Source organism: Melozone crissalis, unplaced genomic scaffold, assembly GCF_028551555.1.
Source record: "Melozone crissalis strain CALT ecotype California unplaced genomic scaffold, PUWL_Pcris_2 ptg000023l_1, whole genome shotgun sequence".
In the NCBI taxonomy this organism is placed as follows: Eukaryota; Metazoa; Chordata; class Aves; order Passeriformes; family Passerellidae; genus Melozone; species Melozone crissalis.
In genome coordinates, this window is record NW_026535801.1 from 15,726,128 (window position 1) to 15,751,083 (window position 24,956).

General features: G+C 43.8%; 1 protein-coding gene across 1 annotated transcript in view; it reads left to right on the forward strand.

Annotated features, from left to right (window-relative positions):
• KLF7 (KLF transcription factor 7) overlaps positions 1 to 24,956 on the forward strand; it is a 59,309-nt gene that overhangs the window by 22,105 nt on the left and 12,248 nt on the right. Inside the window, exon 2 of the mRNA XM_054278418.1 lies at positions 8,270 to 8,882. Coding sequence (XP_054134393.1) covers positions 8,270 to 8,882 — 613 coding nt within the window. The remainder of the gene's footprint in view (positions 1 to 8,269; positions 8,883 to 24,956) is intronic.

Consider the following 24,956-nt stretch of genomic DNA (forward strand, 5'->3'; position numbering starts at 1 on the left):
CAAAAATAATACAAAAGGGAACATACAAAAGATTTTTTGAGCCCTGAGATGTGATAATGAATGGGCAGGGTAGACACAGCAGTCCCAGCACAAAAATGTTGATCACGCAAAGTCAGTATGAGGAATTGCACGTTTGGGGTTAGGAATTCAGTGTTATGCATCCTCTAGTTTAATATATTTTCAGGTCAGAGCAGACGAGATGACTCACAACCCAGGACTCTTAGGAAATGTGTGTGTACTGAGTGTATTGATCACATCTCCAGGTTTGGTTTAATAAGCTCATTGTGACAGACTGTGCTTATGAACATGCTGTTGTTGCCTGAGAGTGCGCGAACGCAACTGCTGTGTACGTTTGTGTCAGCTGTTGGGAAAGAAATGTTAAGATACCTCTGGATGTTAATAAAATGTCTCTAAAGAATACATTTTTTCATTCATGAACCTAACCAGAGTAATTACCAGGAATCCAATTCTGCTGTGTAACCTCCTTGCAATACTTTCTAAGGATGAATCTTAATTGAGGATCGAGACCTAAAATATTGCGCTGCTTCGTACATTCCACAGTCGTCAGCATTTGCTCTTGCGTATCCATTTCCTGTGAGAAGTTTACCACACTCTGGGGCATGCTTTGAACCTGATCCTTTGATTTCAGTGGGAGCTAGGATTGACAATTCAAGGAACTAATTGTGTTTTTTTGCTGTTTATAATGCTAAACCAAAGGTGCTTCCAAACTGGATTACAACAGGTTAAATACAGGCTTGATGAAGTTTGGAGAAAAGTTTGCAGTGAGGGCCACTAGCCAGCTCGCTGAAAGCCATCCAAGGTTGTTATATAAATAAATGCTCTCTTCAGAAACATTTTGAAACATTCTTACTTTATATATAATTTTTCAAATGGTCATTGTATGGCTACTTGCTGTCTTGACTGTATGGCATCATGCAGGGTATGTGATGGTGTGCCAGCACACATGGCTTTTATCATATTTTGATACTAGCACAATGGATTGCTCGTACTTTGAATTCTTGATTTGGCTATCCTTAATCCTTTGCTGACATTGATGCTATTTTTTGTTGTTGTGACTGGTTGCAGATATTTTTTCTGTCTTTTTTAAACGGTCAAAAAAAACCAACAAAAGCCGTCCAAAGCCCTGGCTCAGTGTTTGCAGATTTCTTTCATCCTTTTTTTTTTTTTCCTATCTAGATGCCTATCAAATTCAGCCACGCTTAGCTGCAGTCCTTTGTTCAGTATCTCATAACCAGTGCACTGCCATTCTCTATGCTTAAGGCCCAAATACCACAGATTTTTATTGAAAAAATTCGGCTTGTCCATTCAAAAGAATATTAGTTAGATAAAGCTGTATTTCATTATCACCAAGTTAGGGAACAAAGGCTGATTTTTACTCCTTGGTCAGAGTTATGGGTTCAGACTTTTTTCCTATTTGAGACATTTGTTACCTCCCATTTCTGCTAGTGAAAATTGGTAATTTCTGGTAAAGTTGATTTTGATCTTTTGATCTTTAGAGTCTGATTAAAATCTTTGATAACCCTGGTTACATCATGCCCCAGAGCAACAGGAAAATGAGTCATGTTTATATGAAAGTAGTGATTCTGTCTTTTATATCCGCACTTTTACTTTAAAATTATCTTTGCTGAATGCAGTTGAGGCTTCTGATTTCAGCATTTCTAACACTCTGAAGAAGTATAAGAGGAGAAGATCCAGGGACAAAGCCATCTGGGTCATGGTAGAAGGGTTTATTGAGAGTGCTGTTGTGCATGAATAACAGTGAATGGGCTGGTTTGGCTAAATACACTTCCTTAACGGTTCATTCTTTGGGCTGAGACCAAGAGGGAAAATGGGCACAGGCCATTATTGTGTTGAAGAAATTAGCAAACAGAGACTTCAGTCCTGTGTAGGGGAGTCAAGAATTAATAGACTTGTCCATTTCAGACTGGTTGCTGGTGTCACCCATTCGGACAGTGTTAGGGAGGACTGGCCTGATGCCTCAGGCGTATGTTGAAGTTACCACAGGAAAACAAGTCTTTCATATCATATGATCTTTCTTTGCTGACTGTGCCTGTGCCTGCTTTTTGCACTTGGCAAAAGCCTCTTTGCTAAGCATCCAGTTAACTTGATTTCCTTAGTGTATACAAGGGATTAGGAACACGCATACAAAAATGTACCACAAGTGAGCTGTCAATAAGTATCTTATTGTGGTATCTGAAAAGTTGTTTTAGCTCTCTTTTTTTCCCAATGAACTATATAACACATAGGCAAGATGTGCTGTGAAGACATGTGACATGCAAGACATGCAAGACGTGAATAGTTTTGTCTTAAAACGTTTGCAATAGAAATTATTTGCTATTGCCTGAAACTTTCTTATATACTTTCATTTCAGGCTGCAGTTTTCCATTTTTTCCCAAGTGTATTTTGCAAAACTACTTATTTTAATACTAAAACTCTGTTTATTTTATTCTGTCCCAAATGTTAAGCTTCTGATGTGCTGCAGCTTTTTCATGACTAGCAACTGCCCAGTAAAAGTTGCCAAGAGGAAAAGCTGGAGGTTTTGGCAGCTGGGTGGGAACAGATGACAATCTTGGAATAAATGGGCAAGAGTACTGGGCTTTGTTGTTGTTGTTCAGGAAGCAATGAAGGCCTTTGGCAGTGGGAAGAAGATCCATCGTTCAAATCTTGTTTTAGGGTTCAGGATAAAAAATAGCATGGCATTTCAGGGGAGGCAGGTAAGTTTTGAATCTTTTATTCCTCTTAACTTCAGTGCTGCCCCACAACATTCAGTTCAATTTGTGCCTGTGGTATCAGCAATGCAAGGGTCGGTGTCGCTCAGAGCTTTTGCTGTTTTGGTGCACAATGAAACACTGACACTGGCACTGGACCTGGTGCCACTGTTTGCTCTGAGCCTGAGTGAACAGCAGTGCCACTGACCTTACTGTGACTGTTTTGGGTTGTCTTCAGTTGGAGACAGTTTCTCCTCCAATGCAGTCTTGATATTTTCACCGTTTTTTACAGATGAGGCCCCTTTTTTACATGCCAGTGGAAAGCAATGGGGTCATGATGGAAGTTGAAATTTGACCTTCACTATTGCATGTGTAACTCTGCTTTGCTTGTGTAAATTACAAAGAGAATCCTTTCAAGTATTGTAAACAGACCTGGTAGTTCAGCCTTGCTTGTCAGCCACATTAGACATTTTCATTTTCTGTCACAGCCTGATCTAAGTATCCAACTTCCTAATTAGGTTTTGGATAGCTTCCAAGTTCAGTGCTTGATGTCCAATTATATCTGCAGTAAAATGGCACTTAGAAGTAACTAGCACTTCCAGATAGGAACTTCTGATGATCTGTTAGAAAAATTCAGAATCAAGACATTATAAAATACTTTAACATCAATAAAACAGAGGAAGCCAATGAACATATTGATACAGTGCCTTCCCTGATGTTCTGTCCTCAAATTATTAGAAGTGTTTGGACTTTGTTTTTACCCTTGACAGAGCTCTACTGTTGCCATATTGTCCTGTCTTTACCTGTGCAAAGCACCCAGAAGTTTGAGTGCTTTAAGGACTTCACAACATGGGCAGGTGCTTCTCAAGTGACCTGTTATTTTTCAAAAGTCTGTATGGATGGGTGAAATTCCAGTACATAACATGGCTGTCAACCAAGACTAGTTCTTTGCATTTCATTGGAGCAGGTTTAGATTCATACCCTGAGAACTAGGTGTATATTTTGGTTCATCAGGTGGAATTAGGTTTTCCAGAGCTGTCTGGACCCGAATCTAGATGCCAAACTTGTGTCCCTGCAAAGGCTCCTGGCCTGTCATTCTCTAAAGGGGAGATACACTGCCTTGAGGCTTGGCACATTGATAATGCTGGTGGTCCCAGCTAGAACCTTTCTTCTGGTTCCTCTCTGGGGGAGGGAGATGAAGTCAAACACCAGCATCATGAGTGATAACTCCAGTTCCTTCTTGTCTGGATTTTGAATGTTCTGGATCAACTTTAACCTGGATAGCTGATAGACATCTTAAAATACAGACTCTGAACCAAGTCAAGTATCTGCAAGTCTGGGAGGGATTGCAGAGTCTGAGGTTTGTTTTCCTTGTTGCAGTTAGTGGCAAAACAATCTTGATTTCTGCTGGCTGTAGAGTAAGGTGAGTACTAAGCTCTGCTGAAAATGGTACACATGTATCACATCTCTGCTGTCAGAGGCACACACTGGATTTCTCTTGAGTTGTCTTTCATAGTGGTGAGCATACTCAATGTGTTTCATAAATAATCTTTACTTTCAGTATATGAGCTTTAGAGGTAAGAATCCAACTAGATTAGAGCTCATACCTTTCTCAATTGACAAATGTAGTGAGCACTGAATTTTCCTGCACCAGTGACTACAAACTCTGAAAGGACCAACAAGTAGGTCCTTAGCAGGCATAGGACAGCTCTACAGTGCCTGTCCTTGTGAAGGATCTGGGACTGCACATGGAAGTGTCATGGTGTGCAGTTCATGTGTATTCTGCCACTACATGTGCCCCAGAGGACTTGGATGATAGTGTAATATGGGGAGCAAAGAGATGCTTTGAGTTACTGGGAGGGAACACACAGCATTTCTTGCAGGTGATGGAAATGTTCCTTTGTTGGGGAAGTGAGACTTTTTGCAACTGTATCTGAAACTGAAAAATCAGACTAAGGCCATGACAGGATTGTCCACATGCCATACTGTTGGCCTTTTCTATCTGGCTTACTTCAAGTATGGGGTCTCACAAAGTCACATCCTATTATTTGTCAGCCATGAATCATCATTTCTTTTAACTGGTTAAATTGAGGAGCAAGGTGCAAGGAGAATGACCCTCATTAATCAGGGCAGATGGGTTGAATAAGTGGTCACACTTTTTTATCCCTAGCCAGTGGAACTGGCTTGACCATCAACAGCAGTCTTATGGCTGTTATTTTGTTCCTGAAGGGAGCCATTCTCTTCTTCCCTTGGCAATTTTTAAAGTTCTTTATTACTGTGTATCATACAGGCATTGGATAAAAAGTTTAATACCCACCACACTGCCTGCAGTGTAGCAACTAAAGGGCAGTGGGACTCCTGTCCCATGTGGTGTACTCCATCTTTACACAAAGCTCCCTCTCTTGCATCAGTGGTGAGGAGAAGCTGGATGTCTAGCAGAAGTTTGATAAGAGCATGACAAGAGCAGCTCACTCCTGTCAGAGATATTCTTGAACTATTTTCCTACCAGGCTGGTAGTGGAAGTGGAGATCTATAGGGATTCAACATCATTCAGCAGCTTGGGTTCGTGTCTCTGTAGATAGTGGTCCTACTCCTCCCACAAAAAAAAAAAAAATTCCAAAACAAAAAAACAGCTACAACAACAACAACAAAAAACCCAGTAGCAAATGTGCTCAGTAGCAAATAGCTTTGTGAGAATGATGACCAAAGAACTTTTCTGCCCCTCCTGGTGGTCTACCAGCCTGGAGTGGGGACCTTGGTGGTCTCAGTCTGACTGGTTTCTCTAGGTCAGTGCTCAAGACAAGGTGGTGGGCTTAGCTGGCCTGAAAATTGTCATGCCAGGGCAAGGAGTGAAGAAAGCAGGCTGGTTTCTAAACTCTTCCTCACCACTCCCTGGGAGATTGGGACCACAAGAAGAGAAGGTCGTGTAAGGTACTTGGAATAAGCTGGGAAGTGCATATGGGGAAAGATTCTTTGTTTCTGCCACCAAAAAAAGGGTGCAGCAGCAGGTAGGACCCTGGCAGGAGGTGAGGGAAGGGCTGTGGCCATAGCCCCTGGCCAGGCTTTGTCTGCCATGCAGATTAGGTGCAGGGCTTTTCTGGCTCAGCAGTTGCTAGGCTCTTCCCTGCTATTGACTTGGTGGAGAGGCTGAGGGGGGTGGGTGGGAGGGACTGCATTACATTGTTTCTTTGAGTTGTTTTTCTCCCCCCTTCTATGGGGAGATGGGCTTGATCCTCTGGTTTTGGATTTCAGAGGCAGAAGGCAAGACATGACCAGCTGGTGTCTTGAAATGGCACAGGTGCAGTGGCTGCGGGAGGGGGGAGCCAGGAATAATTACAGGTTTGTGAAGCATCAGGCTCTGCCTGAAAAGGGCTCATCGAGAAACCGCTCTTTATGGAAAATTAATGGTGAAGCTGGAAAAACTGTCAGGCCCACTATTGTTGTCATGGGGTAGTGATGCCTTAAAGGAGCAGCACCTCCTGCTCGCCTCCCCTCCATGGGCAGCCCAGAGCTGGCATGCAGCTTTCTGATCCCACAGCAATTGAAATTTCATGTCACTGTCATCAGATTTAATGGCCTTGAGTCCTTGTCTCTTCTCCCTGCTGCTGCCCTCCCCCTTTCCACCCCTCATTTGTGATTATGCTTGCTCTTTCCTTTGGAAGCCTTTTATTTATTTGGCCCCTAAACCTGTTTCTGCCCCGTTGGATGAACGCTAAGTGGACCAGAAAGCCCAAATTACATGATGTGAAGAACTCAAAAACATTGCCTCTCCTGGTGGTGGGGGTTATTACTGAAAGACTATGTGGCATGTTGGAAAGCTTCTCCCAAAACCCATTAGGATATATCTGGGGAGAGACCAGACTCTTAGCTATGAGAAAGCTCTTTCTCATAGTACCAGAAATGCACCTTCTAAAGAAAACAGAAAGGTTGCTAAGGCAAGGACAATTAATTGTGTCCCACACCCAGGCCTGTGTACAGACAGTCTCATACCTCTGAATATAACATGCATGCTAAAGTATAGCATGTCTCACCTGCATATATTCTGTTCTCTTGCTTTTTGTCCATCTCTACAGCTCAGATCTATAATCAGCTATTATTTAAAAAAGAAACAACGGTGTGGCAGATTTTGTGGTGAACTTGAAAGTCATCCCATCACATTGTATCTGCAACCAACAGTGCTGTTTGTGGGAGCTTTGAAAGTAATAATCTCAAATTACCTGGCAGTTCCTAGAGAGCTGTCAGTAGGGCCTTCTTACATTGCTGTTGATGAGACCTTTGTCTCAGAAGGCAGAAGTCTCTGTCTCTCCTCTGGTCATATGAAGCTTTTATTTCTTGATCAGATGCTGGACTCTCCAGATTGAGCTGTAGTTGGGTCACCAGCTCCCATAGATTAAAAATTTTTTACTAAAACCCCTTTCTTAATATTGGTAGAAGTGTTCTCTGAGGAGTAGTTTTTAGAGGTTTCTAAAATGTATTAGTTAGAATGTCTCTTTCTCCAAGCCCTGTGAAATCACAGTGGTGGTATTAAACCAGCTCTCCTTTCAAGCTGCAAGAAATGAAAAACAGTGCTAATAAACTCCATTAAAAGCTCCTGAAACTGCAGCAAATGGTTCTCTATAAACAATAAAAGTTTTTAGTGTTGACTGTGGAGGACACTGGGGCAGTGCTTTGGTGGCTGAAGGCTTTATTGGGGCAAGCTCAGGACACTTCATAATAAGACACATTCACATAGGGGGGTTCATCCCATCCTTGTGCTGATGATCACTGCTGTGGAGGTGCAGGAGCACGTTTTTATGTGATAGCCTCTTTGAAACTTCACCTACTTTTTAATAAAGGAGTGAGTGTATGTTTGTGTGCAAGTCTGGTGTCCTGTACGCAGGAAGCTCCATTTGACCAGGTGTGCCAAAACTCCCTCTAAAACTGACAGAAGTTAGGGGTTTTTTTCTGTCACCTTTCCTTCTCTCAGGCCCTTTAAACAAGCTGTGGTCTCACTGGAAGCTTTTCTACCTCCTATCTTAAAATGTCACACTTCAGAATTGTGTTGTTCAAGGAAGATTACGCCCCAACCAACTACACTGAGTTAAATTTGGAGAGAAAGTTAATGTTTGTGAAGGAAGAGGAAGCAGTTATTTGGAAGGGTGACTTTTTTGTTGGTACATGCCTAATGATGACTCTATTAGGATAGTTTGATATGGAAGTGACAGATTATACTTTAAGTTGGGAAGGCCCTGGTGCCCATGGAACAACAATGTACAGACTTTAATGAAAATGTAGTGGATACTTTCTGGTTGTTGTATCTTCACTTCTGGTATAATACCTGCTGCCATATGTGGGTATTCCCAGACTGTCTCTGAGCAGCCTCAAACAAGTGCCAAACCTTCGTGTCTCCCAGGGTGTGACTATCTCACCAGAAGATGCTGCTGTTGATGAGTGCTGTCTCAGAATGCCTCTGGACCATGTTCTGCCCTCGGTGGCAGCTATGCTGCAATCTCTCTCTAACAGCGATTTCTCTCCCTCCCATCTCCCTTTCCCTTCTGCAGACATGCCTGGAGTTGGAGCGATACCTTCAGACCGAGCCACGGAAGATCTCTGAGACCTTTGGTGAGGATTTGGACTGTTTCCTTCATGCCTCCTCAGCCCCAGATGCAGAGGACAACATACGGCGGCTGGAGCCCATCCTTTTGCCAGTGGAGACGAGCACGTGTGACAAAAGCGCCAGCATGGACATCATCCTCTCCCGTGACAAGCTGCTGTCTGAGACGTGCCTCAGCTCGCAGCCCACCAGCTCTTCCACAGAAGGCTACACGGCCGTCAACCAGGCCCAGCTCAATGCAGTGACCTCATTAACCCCCCCTTCCTCTCCGGAGCTCAGCCGCCACCTCGTCAAAACCCCACAGACTCTCTCAGCGGTGGATGGCGCAGTGACGTTGAAACTGGTGGCCAAGAAAACTTCACTCAGCTCTGTGAAAGTGGGGGTAGCAACAGCGACTGCGGGGACAATAAAAAGTGGGCAAAGTGACAGTGAGCAAGGAGGTGCAGGGACAGAAGCATCCCCAGAAAACAAGAAGAGGGTTCATCGCTGTCAGTTTAATGGGTGCCGGAAAGTTTACACAAAGAGCTCCCACTTAAAGGCTCACCAGAGGACTCATACAGGTACTTATGCAGGGTGCTTCTCTCATCTTGTCCTGCCACCTACCTGTAACCATCTCTTTTTATTCTCATTTAGAAAGGAAAAAAAAAATCTCTTCTGAAAGTCCAAGCTTCTGTCTATGAAACAGAACAGTGGAAAATATGGTAGTCCAGCAAATGTATCCGTTACTCAATAGAACAGAGGAGTTCACCATCTACCATTAACCTGTTGGGGTTTCATATGTCTTATGGGGCTTGATGCAGAGTAATTTTAGGATACCTAAGGGATGTAGATGTATCATTCATGTTAAAACTATGTGTATGTCACTTCAGGTTTTTGGCACTCACTTCCCCGAGACAACTTTAAAAATGTAAAGTTTAGTCAAATGTTATTTTCTTCAAATAGAAACTAGCGTGGGTAGGTTTTTGGTGCCTTTTGTATGGGAGAAAGAGAAATGTGTTTCAGATCTTAAATATGTGGTTGAGGAATAATCTGTGCATGAGGCAGTGTGTGCATATGCAGACGTGTAGGCATGCAGAGACACCCTTCAGATACTCATGATCTTGGACTTCTCCAGTGCTAAAATATAGTGAGAACAAATAAAAGAATGACATGGAGTTTGAATGAAATAATGTAGGTAGAGAGGGAATGGGCTGTATGGATAGATGTGAGGCTGTTATTTTGGGTAACATTTACAAATGTGTTATATATATATCTGTGTGTAAGCTGGTTGAAGCATACCAAATTGGCTTAGGCTGGCTGTTCAGGTTCCCTCCTCATTTCTTCATAGTCCCCAGCAGCTCTTCAGCTGGTATTCATTGGCATTAATAGCTATGCAGTTCACACACGTTGCTGCTTTGTTCTAAGCTTCACACGTGATGAGAGATGATAAATTCCCATTAGCACTGTCTTATCATGTGATTATTCTTGTTTCCAGAGGGATTGCTATAATCAGTTTTCTCAATTTTACTGTAAAATGTGTGGTCTCTTACAATAACTGCACATTTAGTTCACGATCTTATCATGCAGGCAGATTCCTAGAAGCAAGGTTGTTCTTGCAAGGTAGAAAATAACACGTTGGACCAACACAGTAAATCAGATAAATATGTGGGTTGTTAAGAGAGCTGCATCCATCACATACTAGGCAGCACTGTGAAAGTTACATGGTCTGAAGTATAAATCATAGTAAGACATAAAAGGCATTGATCTTTTTATATGGGCTTTCTAGTGCTTTTACTGGGGATAGCTGCCTTGCCAGGAGTGACCTCACCTGTGATTCAGTGATTTGAAAGCCAGTGAAAGTAGTACACTAATTTTAAAATCAGCACCAACATGGTCAGAATGTTGGTTCCTTGTAGCACCAATGCTGCTGTGAGGGCTTGTCCCTGCTGGGGCTGGCCAGTGGGACATTCCAGACAAGGCCTTCCAGCAGGTGATGGAGCTTCCATGAAAGCACAAATGAAGAGTGTGAGAGCTGTTGACCCAGTGATCTTGTCTGTTCGGATATGACCCCCATGTTCGTTCTCAAGCTGGAAGTGATGGGTCTTACGCAGCTTTTCCTGAGCTTAGTCAGGGATCTGACACAATAGTGTGGAAAGGGTGAACTTGTGAAGTTTTCCTGGTGTAGTCATGCAAATGGGGATATGAACAAGGAATCATGAGGAGTACTTACAAAAACTTCTAATCTCTCAGCACCTCAAACCTTTGGTGTCAAAATCTTGTAAGAGTTTGCATGCTTTTGAACCCAGCCTTAGGCCTGGTTGAATTTTCTGAGGCCAAAACCTTTCCCCTCTAACATTACCATATGAAATCTTATGTTTTACAATTAATCTACAATGAGAAACGTTTCTCACTGGCCCTGTGATCTTTCTGTTGAATAGCCTTGGATTGTAGGTGGTGCCATGACGTGCTGAGCCTGCCCATCCACAGCAGTGCTTGATGTGGTGAGAGAGGCACGTCTGCCTTCGCTGGCAGAGAGGGGAGACCTTTATCAGAGGATGAGACTGCAGCTGCCTGGGTGCAGAGCCCAGACCTCCCATTCCCAGCACTTCACCTGGTGGGATCAGCTAGCTCTGATATTGCCAGTTAAAACATCAGAGGTTTAAACTGCCCCAAATTATGGGAGTGTTTCTGTTTCCATTCACCATGTCCTGAGCAGATAGCTTAGGTTGTTAGGAAAGCAGGAAGAAAAAAAACAAGAGGGAATACAAGCTTGGAATGATGATCTCTCTCATCCTAACAGCTGTAAAATCACCCTGCCCCTACCCATGTCCTAGCTGTGTACAGCTTTGTGGAAAGCATGGTTACCCTTTGTGAGAGGACTGGATGCAGCCTTGTTGTTAAAACACATCTTCGATGCAGAACCTGGGAGCAGAAAACCTGTCTTTCATTTTGTCTGTGGAAAGCAGGTTGCCTGTGAACATTTACATCCTGGGAGCAACCTGAGTAAATTGAGGGAAGGAGTGTGATAGGCTTGCCTAAACAGCTTATTTGAGTCTGGAGCACAAAGTCGTTCAGACTCCTTCATACTGCTTGCGTGCTCTGTTCCCTGAAAACACACTGACTGCTGGATGCCTTAAATGAGAGCTGGTACAATCAGGACATCTAATGTGTTCACACTGACCTCTTCAGTGGGGTTCCCCACAGGGAGCTCCTGCCTCTGGTGAAAACGTGGGACACAGAGGAGTAGCTAAGGATATTTGGGACTGAATTATAAATGTCAGGTCTGTGTCCTTTCCCATGCAGCCTGCAGGGCATGGGACAAGGAGCCCTTTTTTCCATGGGTGCTTTGTTTTTTTCATGCCTGAACTGAGTGTGCTGTGGGTTGCAAATGCACCCAGCAGTGCCAATGGCTAGTAGCCACTTGGCTTAGTCAGTGGCTGAGCCAGAGGGCCTGAAATGATTGCAAGCTATTTTCCTTTGGCTGGTGGTTTTTGTTAGTGTGTCATGCGAGAGCAGTGTGCCAGCGTGGGCTCTGTGGAAGGGTGTGAGTGCCTGGCGCACAAAGAGCTCCCAGTGTGGGGCTCAGGCACCGAGGCAGATGTGGGCTGGTCACTCAGCCTGCACGTGCAAAGTCCACTCGCTGGATCAAAGGGGTTTACTGCAGTGCATGAAAACAAGCAGCCATGGGCTGGGGAGCGGCGGGGGGGGGGTGGAAGGCAGCGGAAGGAGGCTGCATTCCTTTCATTCATATGTAAGGCTGACCAGACAGGCGCTGGCTGCTGTTCCTGCTGCTTCGGGATGAGCCAGGCTGGGCTGCAGGCAATGCGGGCTGATAGCAGCTTGCTAGATTGGGAACAATGCTCTCTTGGGGTTTTAGTTTGCTGGGAAGCCCAGGGACCATCAAACCCCACACTTCACATTTCACTTGGTGCATCTTCCACTTACTGTCCCATATCTCATCTGCAAGAGAATCAGGACAGCGCTCTAAGGCCCATCAGTGGTCAAACTGGTTATGAAACCACCTTCTGGATGACCTTTGGAGAGGGAAAAACAATCATCTGTGTGGGAGAGAATTTAATCTGGAAGGGAAAGGGAAAAACATTGTCTGTATGGAAAGGGAAATGAAAATATTTGACTGAACTCAAAGCAAGCTAAAGTTAAGGGTGCATCTAAAGTTAAGGGTGTGTAAAGGAGCTAAGAGCAGTGGTGGGACTGACTGTCAGAGTGCAGCAAAGAAGCTCCTCGGGTAAGAAATCGCAGCTGGGCCTGTAAACAGGAAGAAAGGTGAGCTAGAGGTTTGGGAAAACCACACTGCCAGTGCAGGTTTTCCCAAACCTCTAGCTCACCTTTCTTCCTGTTTTCTTTCCTGTCAGTGCAGTAAAAATATCTAAAGAAGGAGCAACCAGGATTGTCATGGTAATTCAACTCTGGCACATTCTCTAACAGTTATTCGAGGAGCAGACATCAGTGCAAACAATGGCATTTTCTCTCTTTTGAGAGAGGAAAATTTTCATCCTGCCTTCACACGTCTGGAGATGAATTGTCAATGTAATGGAGAGTGGAGAGGAAAGGAATTCCAATGAGCCAAACCCCATGTATAATCATCAGTACTTCCTAAATTAGAAAACAGGATATTGCTGGAGAGTGTTGAATGCAAATAAGTCTAAGGGTGAGCTGGCCTGTGACCTATGGAAAGATTAGTCATGGGATGTGACTGTCTCCCAGATCAGAGACTGCTGGAGATTTCTATCTCCTGACAAAACCATTCCTATCAGCCTTCCTTGCAGTAATTTGCAGGGAAAGGTATAAGATGACATGGGTCCTTTCTGACAGGGGATGATGCAGCACATAAAAACTGGCCAGGAAATCCTTAAGATTGGGACAATGATTAAAAAAATTACCCTTATGGGGTTCTGCTAGGATTTGCATTTTACAAGTATCAGAAGGTTTGCTTTTTCTTTTTTTTCTTTATCCATCCAAAACCAGGATTGGATACAACTGGATCTCAAGTCTGAGAAACAACAGTTGGGCACCTCAGATCTGTATTTAGGTTTCTAAGGGCTAAACAAGTGGGAAATACCCGTGTAAATAGATGTTACTAGTCTACATGTGATCTTAAGATAGCACTTCTTAAGTGGGGTTTGTTTCACATCGTCAGGACATCTTATTTTAAATTATATAGTTCTTTGATCCAAAATGCTGGGTGAGAGTAACTAAAACAAACAAATCCACCCTGCAGGAAAACAAAGTACTACATTTGCAAGAAAAAGATGAGACACAAGAGATTAGAAAGAGCATTTACCAACAGAAGGTTTTTGAGATTGTGTATCAAATAATAGAGAAGAACTTTCACCAAGTGTTGAGATGAAAGAAAATACCTGAAATCTGAAAATTATTGGAGGGTACAAAGTTGAGGAGAGTAGTCTGGATGATAGGAAAGAGGATTAATACAAAGGAAAGGAATAACAGAGAAAATAAAGGCTCTGTGTCAGTGATAGCACATGAATGGGAAGCTGCATTGCTGTATTGTTTTAGTGTAGTAGCATCTGTGAACAGAAAACCATTGAAGAGAAGGAAAAAGCCAGTAGCCAAGCACAGCACCAATTCTGCAGAATTCAAGACTGAATAATGACTCAGGGAAAAGCATTTGGGAGAACAGTATTGGTGACATAGGAGAAATTAAGGCCAAAGCCCAAGATGTTTTGTTGTACAGAGACCCATGGCTTTGTGATGAGTCCACAGCTCTGTGTGCAGGACTGAAACCTCCAAGGGGACATGGAGGGACCTGGAGAATCCTGAAGTTCCAATAGCAGCAGCTGAAGCAACACATGAATACGCTGCTGGAAGAGAGCCAGGGAATTGAGGGAGGAAGGGTATGTGACAGACCTTCATTCAGGGCTGCATTTCTTGGGGACTATAGTTGTTTAGCCAGTTTGGAAAGATGTGGTTTTGTTGTGATGTTGGACTTTTATTTAAAAGGTTTTTTTTGTGTAAAAACATAACAAGTCTTTATCAAAGCTGATTAAAATAAGGCCAGCTTGATCCCAAAGTCCCTCTAACTTTCTGATCTTGAAACCTTTTAGCCATTTGGCAAGTTTGGAGGGGAGTGTGGTTATTTTCTTGTGGAGAGTCAGAGCCTCACTTCATTATTACAGCAAGAATTTAGACTTAAAAAATTATCTTTGAGAACCACCCAGGCAGCAGGAGGATGGCCCTTGCCAAAAGCAGCCCTTGCCATTTAAAACACCAGTGGTGTTCATCCATAGGTTAGTTGTCAGTACCTGAATTCTCAGTCCCATGTTTCTGCTCCATCATTTGCCAAATCAATAGCATGGGACAATCTTAATTTTGGGGTTTGAAAATGTAAATAGGTGTTATTTGTTTGCCATGTGAGAAGATTTCTGGCACAAGGTAGACCTAGAAATTGATATTTTCTGTCTGTTCAGCTGCAGGAGGGCAAGTGCAGGTGCCTCCAAGTGTTATGGCAGTCTACCTTGGTAAGGCACAGAGGAGCCTTCTTGAATTTGTAATTTGGTGTTTTCTTTATACCCATCCACCTGCTCCTGAGCCCCTGTGAAGTAGCCAGCCAGTGGGCAAATGATAGAGATCACAAAAAGAGACTGAAAAAAAACCCCACCAATTTGTCTTCTGCCACTTTCCCTTTGTGTTGCTGCTGTCCCACACTGGTTAGAATTGGCAAGTTAACAAGGAGAAGTTATGATTTTCCTGTCCATTTGTCCAAAAGCACTGTCATTTCTAAACTATTTGAGGTCATGCCAGGGATGAATTGGAGATGTGTCCTCAGAAATGCTGTTTTAGGCTGAGGTGGGTATGACTGGGAAACCTGAAGAGCTCTGGGCAGGAAAAGCCAAGTGTGCTACCTCTCATCTTAAAGGCAAGTGCTGGGTTAGAGGCTTTTCCTAAGCACAGTGTGGGTGTTTGAGTCTGGGTCATATCTGGGCAGATAGTAGCCAGCAGCCTGGATGGACCTCTCCTAATCCAGAGCCTGTCTTTCCCACCCCACATGGACACAGTCCCACACACCTGCATACCAGCAGCAGCAACTTGAAAGCAGGAGCAGATGAGCTACAAGGCTTCATGGGAGCTGATCTAAATACAGCAGAGGTGTCCATGCTTTTGACAAGGGTGGTGGGGTCCCAAATAAAACCATGGGCACAATGGCACAAGCAATGCCCACCTTACAGCAAAAAACAGCTGCAGGTAGGGAGATCAGCCTGACAGGGATAGGGAATATGAGATACCCATTCAGTCCCATGCTCTCTGGTCAGGTGTCTGTGAGGCTATTTTTGAAATAAGTTCCATTGTCTGACTCGGGTTCCATGTCACCACAGGAATTGCTTTTCAATGCCCAGGATGGTGTTCTGGGCAGTGGTGTGAGGCACAGGGTACGTCTCCAGCCATCCAGTGGTTGTGTCCACCACTGTCAGCATCTAGTGCCTGCCTTGGTGGGTTTGTGGGAGTGTGATGTAATTGATCTGCCAGGCCTCCTCATACTTATATTTCAGCCATTGTCCCCTTATCACAAGGGCTTTATGCTTGGCCTGCTTGATTGCAGCACATGTTTCATAGTTACTGTCTGTGGTTAAGTCCACCCCTTGGTCATGAGCCCACCATGTTGCATCTCTTCCCTGATGACCTGAGCCATCGTGGACCCACCAAGCCAAAACTAATTCACCTTTATGTTGCCAGTCCAGATCTGTCTGAGACACTTTCATCTAATCCACTTGTTCATTGTTGCAGTGTTCTTCAGTAGCCCAACTTTTGGGTATGTGGGCATGTGCATGGGGTACTTTTACAGGCAGTTTCTCTACCTGTGGCAGTGTCTTGCCACAATTCATCAGCCTACATGCATGGGTTTACCTCTCTGCTGCCAGTTGTCTAGGCAGTCGCATAGAACATTTGACAGGAACAAGGCATTAAAATTCCTTGGCTACAAGACATAGTTCATATTATTGATTAATTATTATTCAATCTTCTTTTGGTTAAATTATTTGTTCCTTTTGCATAGTCTTCTCCTTTTGAGTTCTTGAATCCGTGCACCGTGAATTGATGGTCATAATCTCCTTCTGCTAAAATTACCCTTTCCCTGGTTTGATGAGTTGGCATTGTTTTTTCCTTGTAATCTGGTTTTATCTTCTTGTTTTGTCAATTGTCTTTGGTTCCTTGATTTAGAAGAGGTCTTTCATGTGGAGGTGGTAGAAAAGCCTGATGGCCCCGCGGGGCAGGCTGGTTTTGGCCTGCACCCTGTAGAACAGTTTGGACCACCTCAAGGTGCTCTTTTCCCAGCAGTCTGTCCATACTGAAGATGAGGACGTCCATCACCTTCCCCGTCCCTGAGGTTTCTTCACGTTTCTCCAGATGCAGAAGGCAATACAAGCCATGCTGAGCAGCCTCACAGGTTGCCAGGCTGTACAGAGCAACGAGCTCATGTCAAGGGGCAAGGTGGTTCCAAAACTGGCACGAAGGATAGGGCAGGCTGGAGGCTGCACTCTGTGGGACAATGGGTGATTGCCTCAGTCACTCAGGAGCGATGTCCAGCCTCTCCCTGACCTGGTGCTGGCATTTGCAAAGGCCGGTGGTGCTGGTCCATGCAGCAGTCATGCTCTTGGCGAAAGCAGGCGGTTTCTTTGGACCCTCGGGAACGATGCCCATCCTGAACCTCACCCAGCCTGTGGGACTGCAGGGGTCTAGGCTGCTGGTGCGATCTTTGGCCATACACGTGGGGGCAGTGAATGACAGGGACAGCCTGTGGAGCACTATGGTCAGGAAAACCACCAGGATGAGCCTCATTCCGGTCCTTTGCAAGAGTGACACCTTGACTCGTGAGCTGCCTCGGCGTGCCATGTTGGTCGCAGCTCAGGCTGAGATGTTCCGGCTGCCCAGTCTCCATGTGCTTGCTCGTGTTGGCATTGTGACATCATGGGCTGCTGTCACACAGGGCTCCGTGATGTCACAACACGTTTCCCGCCTGGCTGGCAGGCAATGAAAGCCAAAATGGAGCTGGGAAGCACCTGGGTAGATGGATTTGGAAGCCTGTCCCACTGCTATGACTGCTGGCAGGTGCTGAGCCCAGCAGGGGAGTGGCACTGTGTCCCACAGGATTTGCACTGTGAGCTGAGCCTCCATCCAAGCTGCATTCGGTGCTATGCCCCAGCTGGGCAGCCATGATATGTTTCCACACAAAATCCTCTTGAGGGCAAAGTGTCAACCCATGTTAAGAGGAAAGCCAAATTTCATGCATTTTGACAAAAATTCTTAACCCCTCTTGATCAGGGTCTTGGACAAACTGACCTGTAAGAGGAATAACAGATCGTTCTCAACATACCATTGCCTTTTACCACCACAATGTCAATTGGATACAGTCTACCATATAAAATTTCAAAGGGATTTACTCCCTTCATAACATGTGTGGTGATTCAGATTCTCACTAAAGCATAGGTAACACATCTACGCTCTCCTTTGTGGATTTGCCACCCAGCACCCCTTTCTGCACAGAACTGTAAACAAGTACCACGACTCTTTGTGTGGATCAACTTCTTGCACAGTGGGTGAAGCCGCCTGTTTCAGGACAATAACTGCAGAACCAAAATCTTTCCACTGGCCAGCTTTAGACATGATAAGAAGGCTTAATAAGAATCAAAGTCTTTAAAACGCTGCAGGTCAGTTTGCAATCCCAGAAGTCCCCATTTGCAGATAAGCACACACATGTTGTGTTAGGTAGATTTGTTCCTGAAGATGTCTGGCTTTCAAGACTCAGAACTGAAAATTGTGGCTGCAAAAACTGAATGCTGAAAAAACATTTGCAAGCATGCTAGCTAAGCTAATGATGACAAACATGAGTTTCAAGATAAAAGCTGATGCCCAGCTGAGTTCTGAAAGAAAGGTGTACTCAAATGTATGACCGAGCACATTCAGAGGCTTAGTGGGGATTTATTCCTTCCTCCTGTACATCTGGACTCCCACCACACACAGAGAGGTCTTAATAGCTTAGTTAATATAAACTTCCATTTGTATGTCTTGTTGGTCACCTGTAAAGTTTGCAAAGCCTTTCCTTCTTCAGAGTGAAATTTTCCACATTTGGGTTTTTTCCAGTAGGGTTGTTGTTTGTTATTTTAGAAATCGGAGCATGTGTGTTGGAGGGAGGCAGGGAGAAAAGAACTGTGCACAGTGTAACAAGTTTAGCTAAAAGCTTGGCCCATGTAGTTGAAAATAATAGAAGACTTCTATCTGTGAATATCTGGGTAAAAATTAACTTGAATTGATTAAGTTGTGATCTGTTGTAAAATGACTTCCGTATGAGTGATATTTTATCATTAATTCTTTGTGAGACCCATAGAAAAGGTGATTTTTTCTTGGGCTTTCTTTGGCTTTGAATGTGTGTTAGTAAACATGTTTCATACAGGAAACCTCTTTATTTTTTGATTTTTCTCCCTGAAGACACAGTGTCACCCAGCAACGGAATGTTGTAATACATTTGTGTTCTCCTTTGGTTACTTGCCCTCACCTGGCAGCATGAATGGTCTGGGTGCTTTCCAGCTGGTTGCATGTAACCCCCTTAGAGCCAAGGACAGGTAATCCTTTGTGCCTTTTCTGAAATCCAGATGGGGAGTCTTCCTGGCTGATAAAATTAACTCTCTTTACTCACTGCCTTGTGCTCTTGAGATTAGTCTGCTTGGTTCACCAAGGGCTGCCCAGCAGCACTGCCAAGGCCTTTCTACTGAGCCCTGCTCAGTGTGGAGCAGCTGGGTGGCCCTGCCAGCTGTGCCCAGGACAGAGAAAGCACCAGGAAGGGTGGGATCTCCTTCAGCCCCTGCCTGCCAGCATGTAGGTAGCTCTGCCTTGGCACCAGGGCAGCCTTTAGTGAGAGAACTTGCCGGTGCATTCTTTAAACCCAAGTACATTATTTCCCATTTGCATCTATCTCCAAATCAGATTCAGTATCTGAATGATTGAGATCATTGATCTTTTTCCATTTTTGCTGTTGACCAGAGTGGGAAGTCAAAAGAAATGCATGTTCTTTCCCCCTCGTGTTTTATTCCTGTGCTGTCTCTGCCAGTCTGCATCATTTTTTTGGTCACCTTTTCTCTGATTTTCTAGTGACTAAAGGGAGAAGATGGTAAATGCTGAAAAACATCAGCACTGCAATAGTTTGAAAAAGCAAACCTCACATTCATTAGCAAAAATATGGAGCAAAACCATAAAAAATGTTAGCATCTGGAAAAAGGGAGTCTGTTCCTCTTAAATTTTTTTTGTCATTTCTCAACACAGTCCATGATACATGTATCTCATATTTTTCCTGATCTATTTGCCTTTATCTATAGTCTGGACTTTCTCAGAAACTCTTGACCTAAACTATAGGTTTCTAAGGAACACATCTCTGATACACTGCTCTGTATTATGTAAATATGCACCATGTCCCTTAAAGGCTATCTCATTGCCCACCCTCTAAGATGAGTTACAAAAAACAAAGGGAAGAGAACAGGTTTCAGAGTGCTGGAAAAATCTGGTCTAGTGAGCTGCTGATATTTTTTTTTTCCTTTTTCATCTGTTCCTTCTGCCGCTGCTACCTTGCTTTGCATCTTTGAGCTTGCAGAGCTCCACAGAATCTGAAACTAGAAGCCCTTATTAGAGGACATTTTTAAAAATTTCTTGCTGCTCCTCTGGGGACCGAAGTAATGGCAGCTTGAAGCAGCAGAGAATGTGTAATTAGGGCAAACAGCGATGCCTCGCGTGATCGGGAGGAACAGGAGGAGAGGAGGGGAAGCGCAGCAGCGCGGCCGGCGTGCTCGGGCTGTTACCAGGAGACCCCGGCACGAAATGCAGGAGATGCGGGCGCTAATGGGCCGGCCCCGCCGGCCGCTACCAGCCCGACCTGCTGCACAGCTGCCTCTGCCTGCCTGTTGCCAGGCAACTCTTTTCCTTTTCCTTTTCCTTTTCCTTTTCCTTTTCCTTTTCCTTTTCCTTTTCCTTTTCCTTTTCCTTTTCCTTTTCCTTTTCCTTTTCCTTTTCCTTTTCCTTTTCCTTTCCTTCTCCTTCTCCTTCTCCTTCTCCTTCTCCTCCTCCTCCTCCTTCCCCTTCCCCTTCCCCTTCCCCTTCCCCCCCTTCCCCTTCCCCTTCCTTCTTTTTTCTTTTTTTAAATTTTCCTCCCCGTCCCCACTCACTTAGGTGACTGGAGGTTTAATTGGGTAGTTTTGCTGCTGGTGTTGCTGCCAGGTGCTCGTGTGTCCCTATTGCTCTGCTCCTGTCCCCAGGGCCTGGCCCAGGGGAGGATGTGCTGGCAATTAATGGGGCACAAGCTGGGCCTGTGTGATCAGGCTGGCACCAGCATCTGTCCCCCAGCCCTGCTCCCCACCACGGAGGAGCTTCCTTCAAAGAGGAGCTGTGGAGAGGGGTTTGAACGGGGAGCACATTGCAAAGGCTTTATCACTCTCAATGGGAGTAGTGCTCAGACCCAAAGAGATAAAGCCGGGCGTTCCTCCCCTCCTTCAGGGTTCAGTATGGAGGGCAATGTGTGCTTGTTAAATGCAGCCTCTTGAGTAGAAAATGGAACATTTCCATTTCTTTGAATGTTGCTACATGCTTTGCTTTTCTCTGCTTTTCGGCTAGGCAAGTGGGCTTTGTGGATGTGTTAGGTGCTTGTGTGTGTATAAGACATAATGCTGCAAAAATTGGATTCTTTTTGTGTCCTGAATGGCTACATGCTGAAGACTGCTGCTGGCTTGGTAGACGAGCCTTGGCAAGGCCCTTAGGAACTAATCCGGAGCTTTGAAGTTTGTGGAAAGACTGATTGGACACTGGGTCTCCTTCTTAACCTCTTTTTCCCCATCTCTAATATAAATATAATTAGAGTCACCTCTCTATAAGGGCATTTCTGACCTTTTGGATGAAAGGAGCTGTACATCATTCATGGAAATGTACTGCTTTTACACTTGATCATCCCTGCCCTTCTAAAAATAGGTACAACCTTCCCACATTGTGTATTTCACAATCCTGTCACATTCCTCTTCTGCCCCATACTGTCTTCTGCCAGCTTTTCTCTTGTGCTTTGTCACCCTTTCAAAGGCTTTTCCATTTTTCCAGCAGGTGGCAAAACTGAATAAAATGCCAATTTTAATTTTTTTTGCTCCTTTTTTTGTGTAGAAAACATTGGCAGACCAGTTAAGCACTCACCATTGCCCCCTCCTCTGCATTCCTTTTAAATAATAAAAATATTAATTAGACTTTCTATTCTCCAACAAAAATCAATTAGGAGTATATTGAGGAATGAAAGGCTCAGAAAAGTATCTGAAATTGATTTTTGTAATTAGTTTTACTGGTTGATGGGTTGCATGCACATACACTTAGATATTAGCATTGATCTCCAGAGGATGTGTGTATTAAATAGCCTGCTCTTCCTTTTTGCTAAAGAAATGAACTTATTAATCTTAAAAAGAGGCTGATCTCTGGACTGCAGCCGCTCACCAGCCTTTTTGTAACCTCCCCAGCAGAGCAGCTGCCTGAGCCATGTGATGGTAACGTGCTGAATGTGGTGTGAAAGTGGGGAGCAGGTCTGGGGCAGCTCCTCTTCTGTGTCTCCTATTTGACAAGGTGTGTATATGTAATGAGGGAAGACAGGCACTGGTGTTTAGGAGACCTGTCTTGTTAGATTTCATTTTTCAGTGGTTCTTAACCCCAAATGTCCTTCTGAGATATGTTTCTATTAAATCTCATATAGCACTTGACACAGGAAGAGAGGAGTGACCAGTAACATTTTCTGTTGTGCCATGTGCTGTGTGCTGATGTTCAACTAATTAGAAGAATTATGGCTTGGCCTCATTGGCATGCCATGTATGTAGCTTGTAAAGCTCTCAGGGACCCTTGGAGATGAAGAGTGCTATATAAATATAAAATATTGGTAATGTGAAGGTCCACATTAGGATTCTCATTGTGCTAAGGCAGACTTTCATCATAAACTGCTAGGAATGCCTGCCTGGCATTTCTCTGCTCTGGGGGGCTGTTCCTCCCCCAAAACCACACCAGCTCCTGGCACTTCTGAGGGACTCCTGTCTGCAGCAGCAGCATCCCCACAGGCACTGGCCTCTGAGGGATGCATGGGTTCATCCTGCAGTGACACTGCTGCTCCTGCAACAGCATGGTCCTGCTCAGCCCAGGAGCAGTAGGTCCCAAAAGGGTTTCTCAGGAAGGGTAGAAAGAAAAATCATTAAAACACTCTTAGGGTAGCAAGGAAAGTTATTAAAACACTCGTAAAAAGCACTTGATTCTTCACACATATCAGACCCCCACAGCATCCTTATAGGAAAAATACACGCAAGAAATCTTGCATTTAATCCCTTTTTTCAGTTGTAATTTTACAGTTTGTCTAGTTCTCTGGGAACATCATTCTTGAAATGTGTAGCTGAAAGTGTCTTTCAATACATATTTTTAGAAATTGAGACTTTTAGAACTAGCTTCATTTTAAATGGTTTCTAAATTACAGATTATAAAAGGGAAGGAAATATTTGTGTTTCTTTCAGACAACTTTTTCTTGGATTTTGAAACTATATATGAAAAATTCTTAGTGGATTATAACACATGCTAGTTTTTTCCTGTTGTTTTTTAAATACACTTTTGTGATGGTGTTCACAGGGGTCTTAGGATGAGGGAAGAGATGAGGATCTGACTCCATGTTTCAGAAGGCTTGATTTATTATTTTATGATATATATTATATTAAAACTATACAAAAAGAATAGAAGAAAATATTTCATCAGAAGGCTAGCTAAGAATAGAATAAAAAGAATGATAACAAAGGCTTGTGGCTCGGGCTCTCTGTCTGAGCCAGCTCACTTTGATTGGCCGTTAATTAGAAACAACCAACATGGACCAATCACAGATGCACCTGTTGCATTCCACAGCAGCAGATAACCATTGTTTACATTTTGTTCCTGAGGCCTCTCAGCTTCTCAGGAGGAAAAATCCTAAGGAAAGGATTTTTCATAAAAGATGTCTGCGACACACTTTCACACACTAGCTCTGTGTAGCTGTGTAATATTAAGGAGCTCTTCAAACTGATGAAACTAATGTTTGCTTTGAATAGCCTTCAAAATATGCATATAGGCTGAATTTGGGGATTTCCCCTCAGTTTCTTTTAACATTTTTGGCTAGATCAAAAAGGAGTGTCAAGGGACTAAGGGAGTCCCATGACACTACCACATTTTAGCACAGAGAAATATCAGCAAGGATTTTGACTGTGATTCTCCTCTGAAGTTCACTGCAGGACTGGGAGCTCAAACTACTTGATTGTTTTACTAAGTGCCCTGCAGGAGAGTGCCTGGGAGGTAAGGAAATAGATATGGATGAATAATCATAATATCTTTGCTTTCAATTCCATAAAGATACAGGGTGAAACTTGAGCCTAATGAACATTTTTCCAATGACTTGGATGGAGCCAGGGCTTCACCCCATCACACTGGAACTCTCTGATCTTATTGTGCACATCCCTAAATCTGGAGGGTTTTTTTCTTAAAAAAATTTGGGGAATAGAGAGCAAATTTCTTCCTGTATATCTCAAAATAAATGTTCCTAGCTTGCAGGGCTGCAAGGAGAGGTTTAAAACCATGGCCCTAGGTTATCTACAAAGCAGAAGGCAAATGATGTCTGATTATTATTGTTTTCTTCTTTAAAATCTCATTATTTCTGTAGAAGAGTGCTCTTATGACTTTTTAACCCTTGGGACTGGCAATAAATAATGCAGCTATAAGAAGTATAATGTGCCCATTATGTGCTGTACTTTTGTGGTTGTGTCCTCAGCTGATCTTGAGTAGGTACCTCTGTGTCCTGTAACCTAATGTTTCTACTAATCACTCTGCTGAAACAGCCTCTCTGAGATGTCTTAGCAAACACTGCCTTACTACTTGGATAAGAGAAATATGTCTGGGACCTAGAGGGTGCTGTGGGATGTAGGTGGCAAGGACAGGGGGTCTGGATCTTGAGAAGAGGCAACATCCTCATTGCTGTATTTTGTGAGGAAATATTTGTTGTGAAGGTTCGTACAGGATTTATAATTTAAATATGTGTTGGAGCAAAAACCTGATGTTCTCTGGCTTGTGGCTGGAGAGCAAAGATACAGTTGTGTGCAGCTGAGCTGCTTGCCTGGCCCCCTGCACCATCACAGCAGAGGAATTCACCTCCAATTCCAGACTGCCTGGGTGTGATGTGTCACAGCCCACCCATGCCTTTGCCTCCCCATTAACTTGAAAAACAATGCCATAAGTGGCAGGGTCAGATGTTGGCTTTCAATATCTAGAGCACCAAGAATTCCCGAGGCTGGAAAATGGAGGGAGAAGTTCCAAATTCCACTGTGGTGGTCATTACAGAACCAGCCCAGCTATGTCCATCATGTTTTGCTGGAAACCTAGTGTGTGTTTGCCACAGGAGTGTAAATGGGATTGTGTGCTTGGCTTTTCATGCTTCCAAATGATAAATTTTTGGCTTTCAAGAAAAAGCTGTAGCAATAATTTGTTTATTTCTGTAACTAGAGGCCTAATATTTAGTCTTGCATTCATCTTAGTCACAAAAGGAACAGTGACCCGATTTCAGGGCTGTCAAAGTCTGATGGATTTTTTGTTATGATTTTATATAATTGTAGCTTCACTAT